Here is a 17,771-nt window from a genome sequence, read left to right as displayed (position 1 = left end):
TCGTTTTCCTGTGTTTATTCAGCCATCTTAAAAAAGGGGGCAAGATCTGGGTTTTCCTGTCCCTCTGCTTTTTCTAGGCAGAGAAAGGGAGATTGAAAGAGTGTTGGTGCCATAGTAGACCATACGTTGCATGAATAAAGGCATTTAATGTGATTTCTTTTATACAAGATCAGGACTGGGGCCATGTCATGCCTGGGGAGTGGGCTTTAACGCTTCTCTTTCCCATAATCTCAACAGAAATCATTCTTCCAAGATGCATATTGGCACCAATGGCAGTTTTATCTCCTGGGGCAAATAGTAGCTGGGGTTAGAATGGGTGAGATTTTTTCCCCTAGAATGACAGCGTGAGGGGAATGTCTTAAACCTGCTCACTGCTCACAGTTGTCCCTATCCTGACTGAGCTCCTCAAGGCTGATGATGTTAAGTGCAGTCACACACATGGTGGTATAATCTAGTTTATTCCTTAGTCTAGCCAGCGGAATGCATTCTTCAAAATGGAATCTAGCACGTAATACAAACCTCTATTCTGGACGACACACACAAGTGTTTCTCTCCTACATCTCCTGTCACAGGAAGGAGAATACAGTGGTACCTCAGGTTACATACGCTTCAGGTTACATACGCTTCAGGTACAGACTCTGCTAACCCAGAAATAGTACCTCGGGTTAAGAACTTTGCTTCAGGATGAGAACAGAAATCACGCAGCAGCGGCACGGCAGCAGCAGGAGGCCCCATTAGTTAAAGTGGTGCTTCAGGTTAAGAACAGATTCAGGTTAAGAACAGACCTCCGGAACGAATTAAGTACTTAACCCGAGGTACCACTGTAATAAATTAATAATAAAATTTTATTTATATACCCCGGGCTCAGGGCAGCTAACAGCAAATATAAAACATTAATTAAAATGTGACTTAAAAACAGCATAAAATACAACATAGATGCAGCGTCAATGTCAATAAAACTCAAAATTTCAGGGAAGAGAGATCTCTGACCATGGGGCCTCCAGAGGAGATTTTCGTAGCCTTTTCCTCCTCATTTCCAGGAGGGGACAGGAAGAGGAGCAGCTGTTGGTATTATAGTGCGACTGAATGCACCTGGTTATTTTCCTATTTGTGGTGACACTGGTGGTTAGATGAATCATTGGAACTGCATTTGTGTAACTCTGGTTGTAGCTGATTATGAGCATAGTTTGATGCTTTTAATATTTTCTAATGGAATAATTAGCAGCAGCTCCGTGGAATCCCTAGAATATTTTGAAAAGCATTACCAAGCAGTATTCACTTTAATATGGAGATCACGTTTAAGAATGTTCAAAAGGCCTTTTCAAAAATCCTCAGATTCAAGAGCTTTGACAGAATTGTTATAGGTTACTGTGTCAACGAGGAATTGACGGACTCTTAAACCTCTGGATTACGCTGCCATGTGTGTGTGCTAAATCTGCATTCATTTCACATTCATTTAAAGATTCTCTAAGGCAAACTTTAATTTTAACTCCTTTCCTGCCTGTATTATTTTTATTTTTTAAAAGTGGCTTTTCTGCAATATGACTTCCATAATTTTACAGTGAACAGGGAAGTAGGGTCTGCAGTGTTTAAAGCTTCAAAACACAAGCTATCAACACTCTCACATTAAAAGTTAAAATTCTAGCTAGGAGTATTCCACACCTTTTGAACTCTATCCATCAAAGTACATCAAGCCATTGTAAAAACATCCATTGCAGCTCTTCCATGTTATTGAACTAAGCTTCTACTTTTTTACCACCCCCTATTCTATTCTTGGCTTCCTGAATTAATGCATCAGCTAATAGTGGAGAACTAGGATCTATTATGGTACCTTTCAATAGTATGGAAGCATGTTGTTTGAAATCTGAACACAATGGCAGAAGTGTGTTGTTCACCAGGCTAGCTATCTCAAATAAGGATGTCCTAGGGCTGATGCTTAAGACTCTTATTAGGAAGTCCAACTCATTAGGAAGAAATCAGTGGTATGAGATGTGACCTTTGCCTGTTCCTCCATACAGAATATCTCTGGGTATGCAGCTATATAGAGGAAATCCAATCTGATTTAGCATGTGCCTAGGTACAGCTGCCATTTCTGGCGATGATTCATTTGGTCACAGTTGCTGAAAAATGTACTGTGGTGTTCTCTGTCTCTGTCTCTCTCTCATTGTAGCATATCTGGAAGTTTACAATTGTGGCAGGCCGCTCTGAGCTTCATAGTAGAGATGGAGTGTCTCCCCCCCCCCCATGTACAGGCTCAAGACCCTGGCTACATTTGTACAATCCTGCAGCCACACTTCAATGAAATGGTGTTTACTATAGTCAGGGGAGGGGGAGTGTTGTCAGCAGCTTACTTACTAATTGGGTTTTCAGTTTGCTCCGCTTTGAAGACTCCTCAACACCAGAGTGAAAGGTGGAACCTTTAGAAATATGGCTACACTTTGATAATTCCTTTTTAAATGTTACCATCCTTTTAAGCTCATTGATGCATGTCCTGTAACTTCACCAGAACGCTGCCATCTCGTTAGCATATTCTGCTAATTCTGAAGTGTATGGCACCAAAAGTAGCATGTTCACACCTTCCTCTGCAGCATTAATTACTTATGAAGGGAATCTTAACATCTAGTGTACAGTGGTACCTCTGGTTAAGAACTTAATTCGTTGTGGAGGTCCGTTCTTAACCTGAAACTGTTCTTAACCTGAGGTACCACTTTAGCTAAGCAAAGTCCTTAACCTGAGGTACTATTTCTGGGTTAGCAGAGTCTGTAACCTGAAGCGTCTGTAACCCGAGTTACCACTGTATATGGAAACTTCATGCCTTATTATTTAAGAGACAGCAAGTTTTAATGCAGCATAGAAATATATTTGTTTATCTTGAATAGTGAGGAGCGTTACTAGTAACATCCAGCACTAAAGATGGTCTCCCATTTCAATGAGGAATTTGGCTATGCAGCAACCACAAAACCTGGCAAATATAGCGGCACTGCTAAGAAGAGGATGCACACTCATCCATACTGTTGTTTGATGTGGATAGTCAGCTTCCTGTGTACCTCCATTAATTCTCCATTGTCCATATCATGCTCTCCTCCAAATCACTGCCTTCCCACACTTTCCCCTCCCTCATGCCAGATTTTCTCATACCAGGGATACTCATTCTCGGGAAAAGAAGAGGGTGTGAGAAAATCCAGACTGAGGGAAATGTGGGAAGGCAGTGAATTGGAGGAGAACTTCATATGGACAGCAGAGACTTAAGGGAGCTGCAGGAAACTTATTAAGCACAATAAATAACAACATGGACTAGCCCTCACTTCACTATAGAGCTAAATGTGAACAGTTTTCAAAGTGTGTACTTGGTGTCTTGCATCTGAAGGCATTGGGAGCAGAAAGCCTTGTCACAGTTTCTTAAACTTTTTAAAAAAATTATTTCACTGATTAAAACAACAATAAGAGTTATCACTTCTGGCCTTCATAGCTTTAGAGTCTGCAAAGAGGAAGAGAAGGCAAGACGGAAAGGAGAAGGAACATAATTTGAAGGCAAATAGAGACATTTGTTGTAGTTGTCAGCCATGGAAAGACTTGACTTAATTTTGCCCTTTTTTTTATCTCATGCTTTTGAAAGCCCCCTGAATATTAGCATGTGCGTTTTCATGATTATTGGACTGCTGTTCTTAAAAAAAATATCAAAAAAATCACACCAACTGCTGTGTCCCCCTGGACAGCAATAATTATGGGCTCTGAAAAATATGAGATGAAACGAGGTGGGTCAGTGTTTTGAGATATATCTCAGCAGGGTTCTGAAGTTAGTTGGAGTTGAACAAGGTGACTTTGCTTCCTTGCCACGGCCAATCTATTGGTACTTAGTCCCTTATTCACTTTATAACACTCAAAGTTGTTATTGTTGTTGTTGTGTGTAGCATTATTAACATGAAGACTGAAATCTATGTAACTTTCAAAAATGTGGTTAAATATTTGACTTTATCTCTGCCAATGCATTTATACAAAAGATAATAAGTGAGCTTCTTGATCTGTGTGAAATAATGGCTAGATGCAAGTGGTTGGGTGTTGTGTTGTTGTTGTTTTGGGGGGGTGCTTCTTGTTTGTTAATCGACACAACAAAGGGCAACAGATCCAAATGAGTTTGAAATATTTCTTTCTCTTCTCAGTTCTGCATTTTTCAAACTCATTAATTTCCCCAGCATTGGATAAACTTCAAAAGGCACAACAGAGAAGAACAGTCTTTGTTTTGCTGTTTTAAAAATTATCTACCTGACACTTAGTGTCATAGCAAATGACCTAGCTCATTATTTTTCCAGAACTGTGTTTATGTTGCCCTTTCTTTTCTGCCCTGATACAATTGTATGGACAAGCTTTCTCAAGTCACCTTCACTGTTACTTTTGTATTAGCTCTAACCTCCTCCTGTAACTACTCCCCATTCTTTGCCCTTGAGTCGTATTCATCCCCTGTCACTCTGCTGAGTTCAAGAGTCTGCCAACAGAAACAGGCAGGGGGAAAGGGGAGGTAGGAGAATTAAGATTGGGAGCTCAGAACTGCTGTGGCAGCACTTCAGGATTAAGATTTTAATAAATTTCACCTTGCTTTTTTTAGGATCCTCCTTCTTTCCAGTACATGGTATTTATAAATCAGCTGTTGAGCCACTGACCTTGTCGGTTGTCCCATTTACTGATTACTGTGCGTTTTCTAGCTGGTCCTTATATTTTTTTTATTACTTTTTTGCTATGATTACAAATGCACACTAAAATAGATGTGTATGTTGGAGTGCATCTTTATGGAAAATAAAATGTCCAGTTGCCTTCATCTACACATAGAGAGGTTGGCTTGCTTGCGTTAGCCAGAGAAATCTGTGTTAGCAGGATCGTTTCTTCTCTATTTTTGGCACACTCATCTGGAGGGGGCTGTTGGATGGAAGATCTTAACCTGTTGGCAAGGGATTTGACTAGATGACACTTTGTTCCATTCCCAGTTCTTTGGGTGCAATTCACATCCTATTGAAATCAGCACGAACACTCCCCAGTACTCCCAAAAACTCTGGATTGTACCCTGATTGATGCTTTAAGTATTGATGTTGTTTTTAGTGGATGATGCGAAAACTCTTTCGGAGAAGTAAATGAAGGGAGCTTTTGAAATTGGGCTTCTCTGCCTTGCCAGCTTGAGTTTCAGAGCTGTGTGTGTGTATGTTCCTCTTTTGCTTCCTAAAAAGATGCATTTGTAGTAGAGTACTAGTCAGGGACGTGGGTGGCGCTGTGGGTTAAACCACAGAGCCTAAGACTTGCTGATCAGAAGGTCGGCTGTTTGAATTCCCGTGATGGCGTGAGCTACCGTTGCTCGGTCCCTGCTCCTGCCAACCTAGCAGTTCGAAAGCCCGTCAAAGTGCAAGTAGATAAATAGGTACCGCTCTGGTGGGAAGGTAAAGGGCATTTACATGCACTGCTCTGGTTCACCAGAAGCAGCTTAGTCATGCTGACCACATGACCCGGAAGCTGTACGCCAGCTCCCTCGGCCAATAAAGCGAGATGAGCGCCGCAACCCCAGAGTCGGTCACAACTAGACCTAATGGTCAGGGGTCCCTTTACCTTTACCTTACTACTCAGATCCATGAAGCTTCCTTCCTTCTTTTTGCAAAGGAGAAAACATGGTTACAAAAATCTTGTTTTGTGAACCGCCCTGAGATAATGAAGGGCAGTATATAAATCTAATAAGTAAAATGGACACTTTGAAAACTTTGATTACCAGTGACAGTTGCCCCACATCAAACTTTCCCACAGTTGTGTTTTTCAACTTTCCATTACCTTCCTGATTTTTTTTTAAAGATGCTGAAAGAAATTCAAGTTCTCATAGCTTGCTTAAAGTGGACAGAGTCCAAGAAAAAGGCAGTTCTTCTTTTTTTCTTTTTTCTTTTTTTACTCTGAGGCATTCTTTACTCAACAGCTCATAAACCATTAAGATGTTGAGGGCAGGGCAGCGGATAGTGCCCATGGCCAGCAGAATAAGAAATCTGTGTTTTTAGCCCCCACTTTTCTCTCTCCCTTAATGCTGAGCATTTCCTTGGCACCGATTTCCTAGTGAAGAAATTGCATGGGGACAGAACGAGGAAGCGTTAGGCCAGGCCTGCTTCAAACTGTTCTCATGAACTAAGTGACTGCATGTGGAAGGGAATAATAAGCTGGCTGTCTCTGCAGTTATGATCTGGCTGTGTGAGTCAATTGGTCTGCTAAATCCATTACATTCTCATGCCGTTTAGATTAAGAGGAAAGAAGAGCACTGACCTCTAGCCTAACAGTGAGATCACAATTAAAATCCTGAAGTATTTATAGAGCTTCCCCAGTTTTCTTTTCATTACATTTTTAATGTAGTCATGGACTTTCCTTCAAAATCACCACACTTTTTAACTTAAAAAGCAAACATGGCCTTTCAGTAGATGAGATTTTTTCCCTCCTTGTTAAAGCTGTGTTTATCATAGAAAGCTACAATACATCAATTTATGATCATCAGTCCCTCCAGCTCATTACTGACTAGCAGTGGCTCTCCATGACTTTCAGATGCAGACTTTCCCAGCCTTGCCCAGAAATGGCAGGACCCAACTTAGGACCTTTTGCACGGGAAACATATGCTTGAGCTATAGCAGATCATTAATGGCATGGATCATTGGTTTCTAATAGGTATGGACCTGCATTGAACAAAGCTGTACTGAATGCCTTGGGTACAGGATGCTTCTTACTCTTGTTTCGTATTGATAAATTCAATTAATGAAAGGTTTTTCAGAAGTATTTGACTGCCCCATATTTTTAAGGCAATATCACGCTACCAAAACATCTTAGATATTAGAAATCTGCCCACTCACAAAAGTCTCCAAGTACCCCCCCTTTCCACTTTTGAAGGCTAAAATAGTGCCCTGAAAGTTTTTAGGACAGCTCTAAAACAAACAAGCAAAGAGAAGCCTGCCCTGTCCCTGATCACATTACACAAACTCCCAAATTACATGGGACCATGAAGTTGTGGAAACTGGGATCTTCAATGCCATGTACTTTAGTTAGGTTAGCTAGTTGGGAGAATTAGTAATTGCCAGCTTCTTGCCAGATTTGCAAGTTCATTCTCACTGCACCAGTTGAGTGAAGCTAGAGGAATCTCATAGTTCCAAGGCATGTACAGAGTGCCAGCTGAAGCATGCTCCTCTGTATTTGGAAATGCAGCCAGGATTTATTTTAGTGGGGGCTGGTTTTATGTTAGGGCGGCCGGAACTGAGTTATCTGTGATGCAACTGGTCACTTAGTTAAGAATTTTTGTTTTTTTTACTTCATTTGATGGTGGTGAGGGGGGAGTAGTTGCTCCCTCTGCACCCCTATGACTATGCCCATGAACGCAGCAGCATACTGATGCTTCACACCGTTATCATGGTTATGATTATTGAAAAACCTTTTGTTTTTTAAGCTCAAGAACTGCAGGTAAGTGGCTTTGCAATGCCAGTGTCAAAATGCCTCTCTTCCCTCACCAGCCACCCTGCACTTTCATGAACCCCCCTATGGCATTCTAACTATGTTGACCTGGTTACTATAATAGCATGGAGACTTTGGGGCTCTATTTCTTCCAAAAATTGCCCATTATACAAATGCTTCATATAGCTATTGCTAATAGTCACTGACATAGTGTGCTGCACGTAACCTTGTAAAGGTGTGGTACTGAGTCAGCTCCACTTTTTTCAAACAGCTTTCTCGACCTATCTCTGTATATATTTTCATTTGCACGTGGCTATCATGGACATCACATTTGCACCAGCCCCTCCAAGACATTTGTTCTGCTTCTGCTGCTGCTGTGACTTGTGCTATGAGATCAGAATCAAATTCTGAAGTGGAGTCATCCTTGCAGTGCAGATCAGCGTGGGCAGGAAAAGTCATTGTGCTCTTCCTTTGGGATAAATCTGCGGTGAGGTGAGGGAAGAGGAAGACTGCTTATGTTCCCTTGACCAAGATTCATATCTTCGGCAGCTTTTGAAAAACAGGACTTAATTAGATATTTGTGTAATACAGAGGATAAGGCCTATCAACTGCTATTAGCCATGACTGCTAAATGAATCCTTGTTTGGGAAACAGACTTCTAAGCCAGAAGAAACTGGAATAAAGAAGTTATAGCTAGATTGAAATTTAATGAGCTTAGGTTACAAGAGGGTAGGCTTTGGTTAAACAGGTTCAGGGTTCTTGTATTAATTCACAAGGCCCTTAATTTGTTTTTAAGATATCTCAGGATATCTCAGGGACCTCTGGATTCCTTATAACATTGCCTGATCATTTGTTAGTGCCCTCTCCATGGCTTGGATGCATAGTTCATTTGCACATGGAATATTCTGGGCCCAATTTTGTAGAACCCTCTTCTAGTTCAGGTCAGACAGGCCCCCTCCGTGTTGAATTTCTGGTGCTTACTGAAGGCTGTTTTGTTAAATTCCAGCAACTTTTTAATCGAAGTCTGATAGGCATTCGGCACGGAACTGTTTTTGTGTCACATGGAGCTCCCACTGAGGCCAGCATTACAGGAGGTGTAGCAGCTCTGGATTTCTTATGTAGAGCAGGCACTTAGACTAGAGGGCCTACAAGACCCTCTCCAACTCTTGTAATCTGTGAATGATGTGCATGATGAAAAGAGGATAAATATACCAGTTGTGGGGAGGGAGGGGGGTCGCGACTCGGCAGAGTCAAAGGGAATGTATGGCGCTATTACAATTTGTTGGAAAAGAATATGTAAGGAAAACAATAAAAATTCATTTGAAAAACAAACTATTGTAATCTGTGACTAGAAGACCACACAGTAGTAGCCTTTGGCAAAGGCCAAGGAGATGGCAGAGATATTGAAACCTCACTCACCGATGCTAAAGGTTGGTGTTCCAATTGCTAGACTTAGTTAGCCTTTTCTGGCAGAAATTCAACGTATGTAACTGCTCCCAGCATGGCACAGTGGTGGTGGGAGAAAATAAACTACCTGTTCCATGACTGTTATGAAACTGTTAAAGACACAGTATTCCCAAACCTGGCAGACCTCCACCCACTTTCAGATTTTTCCAGATGCTGCCCACAGCTGTAGTTTGCAATATGAATCCTACTTTTTAAAAAATGAAACCTAGATAGATGCTAAGTTCTATTCCAGAAATAAAGGTGTGAAATGCCCACAGCTTTGAATATGTTGATATCTCCTGCTGGTCAGAAAATGCTTCCGGATTCCCTTCAAGCTTTATTAAGTCAAAATGTAACAGGTTGGTTCAAACTAAACAATGCTGTTTCCTCTAGGAAATATTGCCTAATGATTACTCTTGAGCATCCTCTCTTCTTTTCTATTTTAAATTTGCATGTTGGGGGTGGCCGCTTAAAATGAAATGTTCATGTTCTCTATGGGTGGTCAGAAAACAGGAGACGACTTCCAGCGTTATAAAGATGCAAGTTTGTTTTTGCATGGAATCTTCAAAGGCTTCCAGACTTCCTTGCATGATGATACAGTCAGGAAGTTGCGTGGGAGGAATTTTCTGAAGCTGTTTTCTATAATGGGAAACGTACAGCGACCATCCTTCCCCCCCCCCCTTTTAGCTGCAAGCTAATACAGCTACAGATTCTTTTGTTGTTGTTTTTAATTTTTGCTTTGTCCCAGAAACCTTTTGATTTTTGCATTAGTTGCCCTCAGTGTTTCTAGGTGTGCACTGTATGAATGTAATTTGGCTATGTGGAAATACAAATGCTGCATTCATGATTCAAGCCGTTAATAAGATTCTCAGGCTGGGCAACTTCAGCGGACGTACCTTGAGGTGCCTCGTTCTGGGACTTATTCCAGGCCATATGTTTAGCAGATTTCTATTTCCTGCATCTGATGCATAGAATGAAGGTTAAAATTACAGTCTCTAGCTGTACAACTTAAGTACAAGTGCTCGCAATTTCTCTCGGGAAGTCTTGGGAGAGCTTATTTAGTCTGGCATAAGTGATAAGGCCGCTGTCATCTGAACTGGTTTCGACAGCAGCGTGTTCAAATGAGTTTTGGATAAATATGGTGTACTTATGTATTAACTTACAGCTTGTTTGTTTGTTTATAGTCTCCCCTTGCACCCTGCACTTTTTACTGCAAAAGGCTCCCAGAATGGCTTAGGGAAGATAAATAAAAAAACACAAGATGGTCCCTGTATACAGGCTTGCAGTCTAAAAGACATGAAAGCAAAGAAAAACGTGGTGGGGAGGAAGGAGGCAAGGAAGCAAACTCAGGTGCCAGTTCTTAAAGTTAAAAAGTTCTTATAATGCCCAATTGGGGTGGGAACAGTTGAGGGAGAAAATAAGCAAAAACAAAACCCAACTGTCTCAGGAGAATAAATAAAGTGGGCCTTTCACTCTCATCTCTTCTGTCATTGCAGCTAGATGTCATGACTGCTAGATGACAGCTGAGAGAGAGGAGGAGCCAAATGGAGTTTCTCTCAGCTGAGCTGTGAGTTGTAGTCTAAAACTTCTGGAGGGCACTAGCTTGGTGAGGGCTGGCTTAGTGGACTTTATCACATGTCAAGGGTTCACATGAGGGCTGTTCTCATGGCTGTCCTGGTTCTGTGAGCCCACCTTCCTCAAATGCCAGCTGCACTTACATTTTAGGCAATATGAGAACATCTCGTATGAATATTCTCACAAAAACCTACATACCACTTCCTCCATTTTTTAACAAAAATATTTAATATAAGTTCAGTTTCCCCTTTATTGCAAGGAAGCTCGCATTGATTTGGCTAATTGGGATGCTGCTCAGTCAATTACATGGGAAGAATAAAATGTGTTTAGTTTTCTTGGCAATATGCACTCCTGTTATCTATTTAATAAGCATCTGGGGCTCTTCTAATTGTAACTGGAGATTGCCTTGCGTGTTCCATGCAAACCAGCTTCCCATGACCTCTTTTTTGCTTGCTGTCAGCACCACTGGCTCTTCAGGCCTTTCCAGATAACTCATTTTCATTGCAATAAATATGCAGTTGTTCGTAATTTGTTGCACGAGAGCCAAGCACCATCCCTCAAGTAGCATTTCTGTTGCAAGGAGATTTCATCCGGCACTCAAAATGCAGTATTTTGTGCCACAGGAAATGTAATTAGGTAGCATAGCCATTGCCATGACGGCTGTATTTTATGTGGCTGAACAAGTGTTATGCATATGTATTGGATGTGGTCTCTCACCCTTTTCCCCCTTTCCTGTGCCCATGATGTTTAGTGATTCTGCTATAATAGTCCCTAATATACCAAAATATCTGTTTTAGATACTGAGTGCATGAACTCCCATTGTGTATAGGAATCATAGAATCATAGAACTAGAATACAGCATAACTTTTTCCCAAACAAATAAATAAATATCAGGAAAGTTCCAGCACCCTGCCATCTCATCATGAACATTTTCTCTTTCTTTTATTTTAATTGTTTGAAAGCTGTGCCCCTCTCCTCACCATAACTGAATTTGAATTATAACAGGGGATGTATAAGTCGGAGATAACAAAGTAGGCTATATGCCTGGGTAGTTAAGTAGTGCTGATGGTAGTGCTTGGACTGGAGATAGGAAGGACAGTGGCAGAGGAAGGGAAACAGTCCCATGTTGATATGGCTGATTTGAACTGGCAATTGGCTGATGCAGATCAGGAGCAAGGAACCTGTGCCCATAGCCCTGCAGACGTGTAGGTATTCCATTGGATTGCACACGAGCTGATCGGGATCCCAGACACATGCAGCCCATGCTAAATGGGTGGGCATCAAGGGGGTGGGGCAAAGGTAGAAGGCCTTGATTCCATGCATGCACCCCCACATTGTATAGGATGTTATACACAATCCATCCACTTGTGGCAAGGGAGGGACTCAGTGGTAACACTCATGCTTTGAATGAAAACTGTCCCAGGTACAATACTGGCAGTACATCCAGTTTCACTTGTGAGCTGCCACCTGCCATGTTTTCCTTTTTGGCACAGTTCAACTGAGAAGGTCTTCCATTTTCTTATGCTTCTCCCATTCATTTTCAATATGCATCTGCTGGAGAAATTCCTATTAAATGGTGTCTTTTGACCATTTTAAAGCAAAGCTGTTTGTTCTGTAAGCAGGGATGGACAAATACGCCTTTTTCCAGTCTGTGACATTTTCGCACATCATTACCACAATTCTGTTCCAATTCTGTTCCGTTCCATTCAGTATTAATCCTCTCTCTCTCAACTGCCCCCTCCTAAATAGTGTTCAAATTGTGTTGGATCTTAACTTAGAGCCAGTGTGGTGTAGTGGTTAAGAGCGGTAGATTCATAATCTGGGGAACCGGGTTCGCGTCTCCATTCCTCCACATGCAGCTGCTGGGTGACCTTGGGCCAGTCACACTTCTTTGAAGTCTCTCAGCCCCACTCACCTCACAGAGTGTTTGTTGTGGGGGAGGAAGGGAAAGGAGAATGTTAGCCGCTTTGAGACTCCTTCAGGTAGTGATAAAGTGGGATATCAAATCCAAACTCTTCTCTCTTCTTCTTCTCCTAGCCTTTTGAGAACAGAGTGGCTCCTCCCATCCACGGAAGGCTTTTGTTGCAGTGGAAAATCCCACTGGTTGAACTGGGGAGAATGCAATTTTTGCACATTTCTTCCTCACCCCCCTGCAGCTCTCGTCATCCATTTGTTGACTATCATGGACAAAATGTTAAGCCACAAAATCAAGCTCAAGGATCCTGCTGTGATCGGTATGCTGAAGTGACCAAACCTTTCTCAGAAATCGGCAACACCTACCATTTGTTTCACACCTGCAAAACATTTGTTTCATTATGTCCTTTTATTAGGTGCCCCATGGCCAAAGAGTCTGTGTAGGAATTGCTGGCCTTCTGTGAAACAAATTCTATAGATCCGAGGCCATGTAAAGAAAAAGCAGCTATTTTGCCTTATTTTATTTTACTTGTTTCTGTGATATTTCAATTGCTCCTTTTACAGAAAGTACAAAAAGGAAATGCAGTTCTTGTAGGAACAAAAAAATGGACATTTCCAACAAGTACGGTAGTTCTCCAGTACTGATCTGAAGATTTGCTTACATGTAGCAGACATGAGGGCTGGTTTGGTCTACTAGTCTTTTTGCTTTTATGGAGACACCAAACGCCTACCAGCATATTGCCATCAACAGGGTGTCAGTAAACTGGTAAGATGAGTGTGCTGTTATGTGGGCTCTTCGTTCCTGGAAACGAGACATATGGATGAATGTGCTGTTTCCTCTCATTCTGTTTTGTGTTCTATTCTAGGTTGTTAATAATATGGAAGCCTTCATAATGAAGAGATTTCACCAAAGCCCTTTGGCTCTAGGGGACATTGCAAAACATATACACATAGTATAGCATTGCATTGTGCTTTTTTTTTTGTAGAACCCCACCCTACTGATTTTGAAATCACTTACTTTTCTTGTGGTCTTAAGAAGATTTGATCTCCACGTACCTCTTACGAAGCACTTGTTACCACAGCATTTAAGGCCTAACTCAGGAATTGTGAACTTGTGGTGATGGACTCCAACTCCAATCAGCCTCAGCCAGCATGGCCAATGGTCTGGGATGCTGGGAATTCAGTTAGTGTGCAGTTACATTGATGGAAACCTTGAGAGAGTTCTTTGCTCTGCAAGGCCACCCATTGATGTGTTAAAATACAAACAAAACAAAATAGTTACATCATTAGGGGGTTCATGGCATAAGGGAGGGAAACACGTAGTTCACATGTGGACTGCTCATATTCAGTCCTTGAGAACTTCAGCTAAAAGGGTCAGATAACAACAATACTGTACAGATACTGCACCTTGTGACCTTGAAGAGTGCAAGTTAGAGAGGAGGATGCTGCGTTAGATGAACAAGGAGTCTGATCTAGTATAAATCAGCTTTTGATGTTCAGGGAATTGTTTTCAGGGAAATGTATTACTTCAATTTAACCTACTCCCCCCCCCCCAATGGTTTATAAGCAGCTCAAATGAACAGGAAGCTGTACCTCTCTTTTGGGGTTCTCTCCCTGATCTCCCTAAGAGCTGCTTACATAGCAGCATACAATAAATAATTTACATTGGAATGGCTGTTTTGTATTATATCGCTATAGCATAAATATTCCTTGTAGTAGTGGAAAGTGATCTTTAAGGCAATCTGATGGTATTAGAGGACAGTGCAGTGGGTTTTAAAAAACAAACAATGGTTAAAAACATGAAACTAACAGTCCCCTTCCCTACTTTGGTTCAAGAAAGGGAGGACACTTCTTTCTGTTGGAAAACAGTAAATCAAATACCCTCAAGAGGGATTTGGGGAATTGATGTGCTTTGCACAAATTATTCTGAAACATGAACATGTGTGGTTTGTGTGTGTACAGTTAAATGCTTTTTAGGGTGGAAGTTTTTCTAAGTAGGGCTGTGTTGCTCTCTGTTTAGAATGAAAGAGACAGCTGCAGGTATCCATAAGAACTAACTCTATCACAGTGACAGAATGAAAAAAACATTCCTACATGTGTTACAGATTGCTTAGAACTTGGATTAGACCACTGGAAAAATGATTTTGCACTGCAGTCCAAGATAATCTTTGGTATGCATAACACAAGTATATGTGTGCCTAAGGAGGAAAAGTTATTTTAGAGAGCATTTAACTGGGCTTCTTAACAGGAAGGCCTTCCTTGATCTCCTGGCTACTTCCTTGGTCCACTTTGGCAAACAGATCAAACAAGAAACTATTGAATCGTTTTCCATTGGTTGGTGTTTGTGCAGAGAGGATTTGATTTGCAACTGAAGCGAGGAGCTATCCAACCCTCTGCGGCCACTTTGAAATGCAGCTGGGCTACCTGCTTGTCACCAGTCAATCACATGGTATCATATGACATCACATTGAAAGTTCAAGCTGGGGTGACAAAGGAATCAGATGCCCAAAGACCTGTTTTTATTTCTACCACAATATTATCAATTTTATGAAGGCCGATTTTGGAGCAGGCCAGTAGTAGATGGAACCTTCAGTGTGTACTTGGGACTATGCTTTGGTTGAATTTGTTGTAGAAAGATAACCATTATGTGAGGAACTGGAGTGCAAAGCTTAATTTCCAGCATGGACACCTTGCAGGTATACTAGATGCTAACTCTTCATTTCCAACATGCTAATCTTCTCTGTATCGTTCCAATTTTAGTATATGTGCTGCTGGAGCGAGCATGTTGGAAATTTAAAGAAGTAGAAGGCACCTTTCTTCATATGTGGTGGACACTGAAAAAAGTTAAAGTACATTGGGTATATTGGAGTGGAATTTTTTGTTGAGTATATTGAAAATAAATGTGCACAGTTTAAAAACTCTGGCAGTATTAAAATAATTCAACAGTTAACATATTTTGAACTGATGTAAGAGGAAAAATCAAATTAGATGGCTATATTAAAATATGCAGGAATGGCGGATAAGTTAAATGAACCTTGGAAGGGGAGGGAGGGAAGTCAATGAACGCATGGTATAATAAAATGTGTTTAATTTGAAATGTAAAATTTGAAAATTGAATAAAAATTATTATTTAAAGAAAAGATGCTAACTCTTCAATAATCAAGGAGAATAACAGCATCCTGAACAATCTGGATCCCATACCTCTTGCCTCCAGTTTATTGCTCTAAGAAAGTGGAAGCTCGGTTATCTTTTATTTTGTCATTGTTTTGTAGAACTAACTTGATGGCTGTATTACACTACTTCAGACAAAATTTAAGCCCAAGACACCACTGTGTCAGAAAACTTCTGATACAACAATGTGAATTTCCAATGGAAACGATAGGAGGGAAAAGCCTTGAGGAAAACCATATGTTCACATTTTAACATGAATAAGTCATCTCCTCTGTAAAATGTAACCATAATTTGGAACCCTTCCCAGGAGAATTGATGTCGTTTCCCTTTTCCTGTCTTCAGTGTAAATGATGAGAATCATTTTGCTTTGCTTAGGCTGTAGGAGCAAGATTTTTAATCGGTTGGTCTTCATCCCTCCCCACCCCACCCTGGCATACATTTCAATATAAGTATATATATTTTTCATTTCCCCCCCAGAACAGGTGGGAAGGCTCCATTCTGCTAGTTAATTATTCTTTTAATTTCTTTTATGGCTTAGTCTAAGTATCTGAGGGCTGCAAATAGCTTTGTAGAGTGTAAAATGGGATGTTGGACATCAGTCTTGTTGCGAGCTACTCACCCAAGCCAAATAACAATTCCTTCTAGGTAAAGTAGCATATTGGGTCCAATACTCCAGCTGTCCTGTGACATGGGATTGTGTCTCTTGTGACCTGGTAAAAGTTATGAGCAAGTGCATTTGGGGTGGGGAGGGAGAAGGCTGTAGAAGGCTGTATTGTTCCACCATTATCAGAATGCAGTTGTACCCTGTCAACAGGTACACAAAATTTGTGGTCATGATCTCTATGACAAGCAATATTTTCTGATGACATAGACCTAATATTGCTGATGACTAAATGGAATCGGATTCTGTGAAAGAAAAGGAGCTTAAAAGTCACGGTTGAAACTGAGAAACATACTTAAGGAAATAGTTCAGTAACGCTATTGATTTGACTGGTGTTTACTGCATTGCTTTAGGATGTAATATATGACAGCCCTCTTGTTATAATTCCCCCCTCCTGCGTTGGTGTGATGTGGCTCTGTTCTTCTCTTTTAATCAGGGTTTGTCCCAGATACCATTCCATTATCACAGGAGAGCCGTGGTTGCTGGTAAACATCTTGCAGGTAGGAAATCATCTATGAACCTTCTAGGATGTTCACTTCTGGGATTCCCCCAGCGTTTTAGCTAAAGCTGCTTCACATTTTGTATGAATCTTTTTCCATTGGCATACTCAAAGCATGTATACAGAGAGTTGAAAAATCCACATAAGCAATAATGACACTTTGATTGTCTACCCACATGCAAGTTGTTAACTATTAACTACTGTGTAGGAGTTTTGTAACATGGGGTGCTCATTTTCATAAATTTAGGTCAGAAAACTTTAACTTAAAGTTGCTTTGGAAATACGGAAAAATATGGAAAAATCATCCAGAAAACAGTTTTAATACAGGATCTTCTACAGGATCTTCATGGATTCCTTCTCCTTTCCTCCCTGAGTTATAAAGGGTTAAATATTAAAAATACAGCCTAATAAGACCTGCAATGCTGTCCTAGGGTTCTTTTGAGCAATTCACCCGTTCTCTGAGGAACACATCAAAGGCCCTTTATGAACAGTTGTTCACCCCATTCATGTCTCTCTCTCTCTCTCCCTCTCTCCCACCCTGTGAGAACTCTATGTGGTTGTCCACATTTCTGTCCTTAAAACCCTTTTGTGTGAAAAACTCAGACATGTGTGTGTGTGTGTGTGTGTGTGTGTGTGTATAACAGATTCTAGCATAATACTTCCACAACTTCTAAATGTGGTAGCAGGAAAGATCAAGTGGATGACTCATTCTCAGATTGGATTGTAATTTTAGCTAAGAAAAACACATTCATGATGTTCCAACAGCTAACGCTTGTTGCAGGGATGTTCTCTTGACGAGGGCTATCATCAATCCTTGCCGAACCTCTTTCATACTGCAAGATCTGTTACTGAGAAAAGCAGGTGTTGAAAGAGATGGTGCATATTACAAAGACATAAAACATTCCAGGAGTTGACTTGCAAAAAAGCAGAGCCAGCTGGTGGCAGAGGACAGTAAATTCAGTGTTATGTTGATCCTGCTTTGTTGGCAGACAACATCTGGGCAGCAAAGTTCACACAGCTGGATAAATGTTGCACCCTGTAGTTTCTTTTTCCACT

General features: G+C 41.0%; 1 protein-coding gene across 11 annotated transcripts in view; it reads left to right on the top strand.

Annotated features, from left to right (window-relative positions):
• The window catches only part of LOC309374409 (uncharacterized protein), a 343,318-nt gene that overhangs the window by 43,871 nt on the left and 281,676 nt on the right, over positions 1 to 17,771 (top strand). For 10 of the 11 annotated variants that reach the window (XR_014170561.1, XR_014170562.1, XR_014170563.1 and 7 more), the window contains one exon: positions 16,653 to 16,716. The exons of the other annotated variant lie outside the window; for it this stretch is intronic. Coding sequence is in view for 4 of the 10 variants with exons in the window: in XM_081919290.1 (XP_081775416.1) it covers positions 16,653 to 16,716 (64 nt within the window). In the remaining 6 variants the exon portion in view is untranslated. The remainder of the gene's footprint in view (positions 1 to 16,652; positions 16,717 to 17,771) is intronic. 11 annotated transcript variants of the gene reach the window in all.

Source organism: Podarcis melisellensis (assembly GCF_964234715.1).
Source record: "Podarcis melisellensis genome assembly, chromosome: 7".
Taxonomy (NCBI): domain Eukaryota; kingdom Metazoa; phylum Chordata; class Lepidosauria; order Squamata; family Lacertidae; genus Podarcis; species Podarcis melisellensis.
The sequence above is the reverse complement of the archived record's forward strand: the minus strand, read 5'-3'. Positions and strand labels throughout refer to the sequence as shown.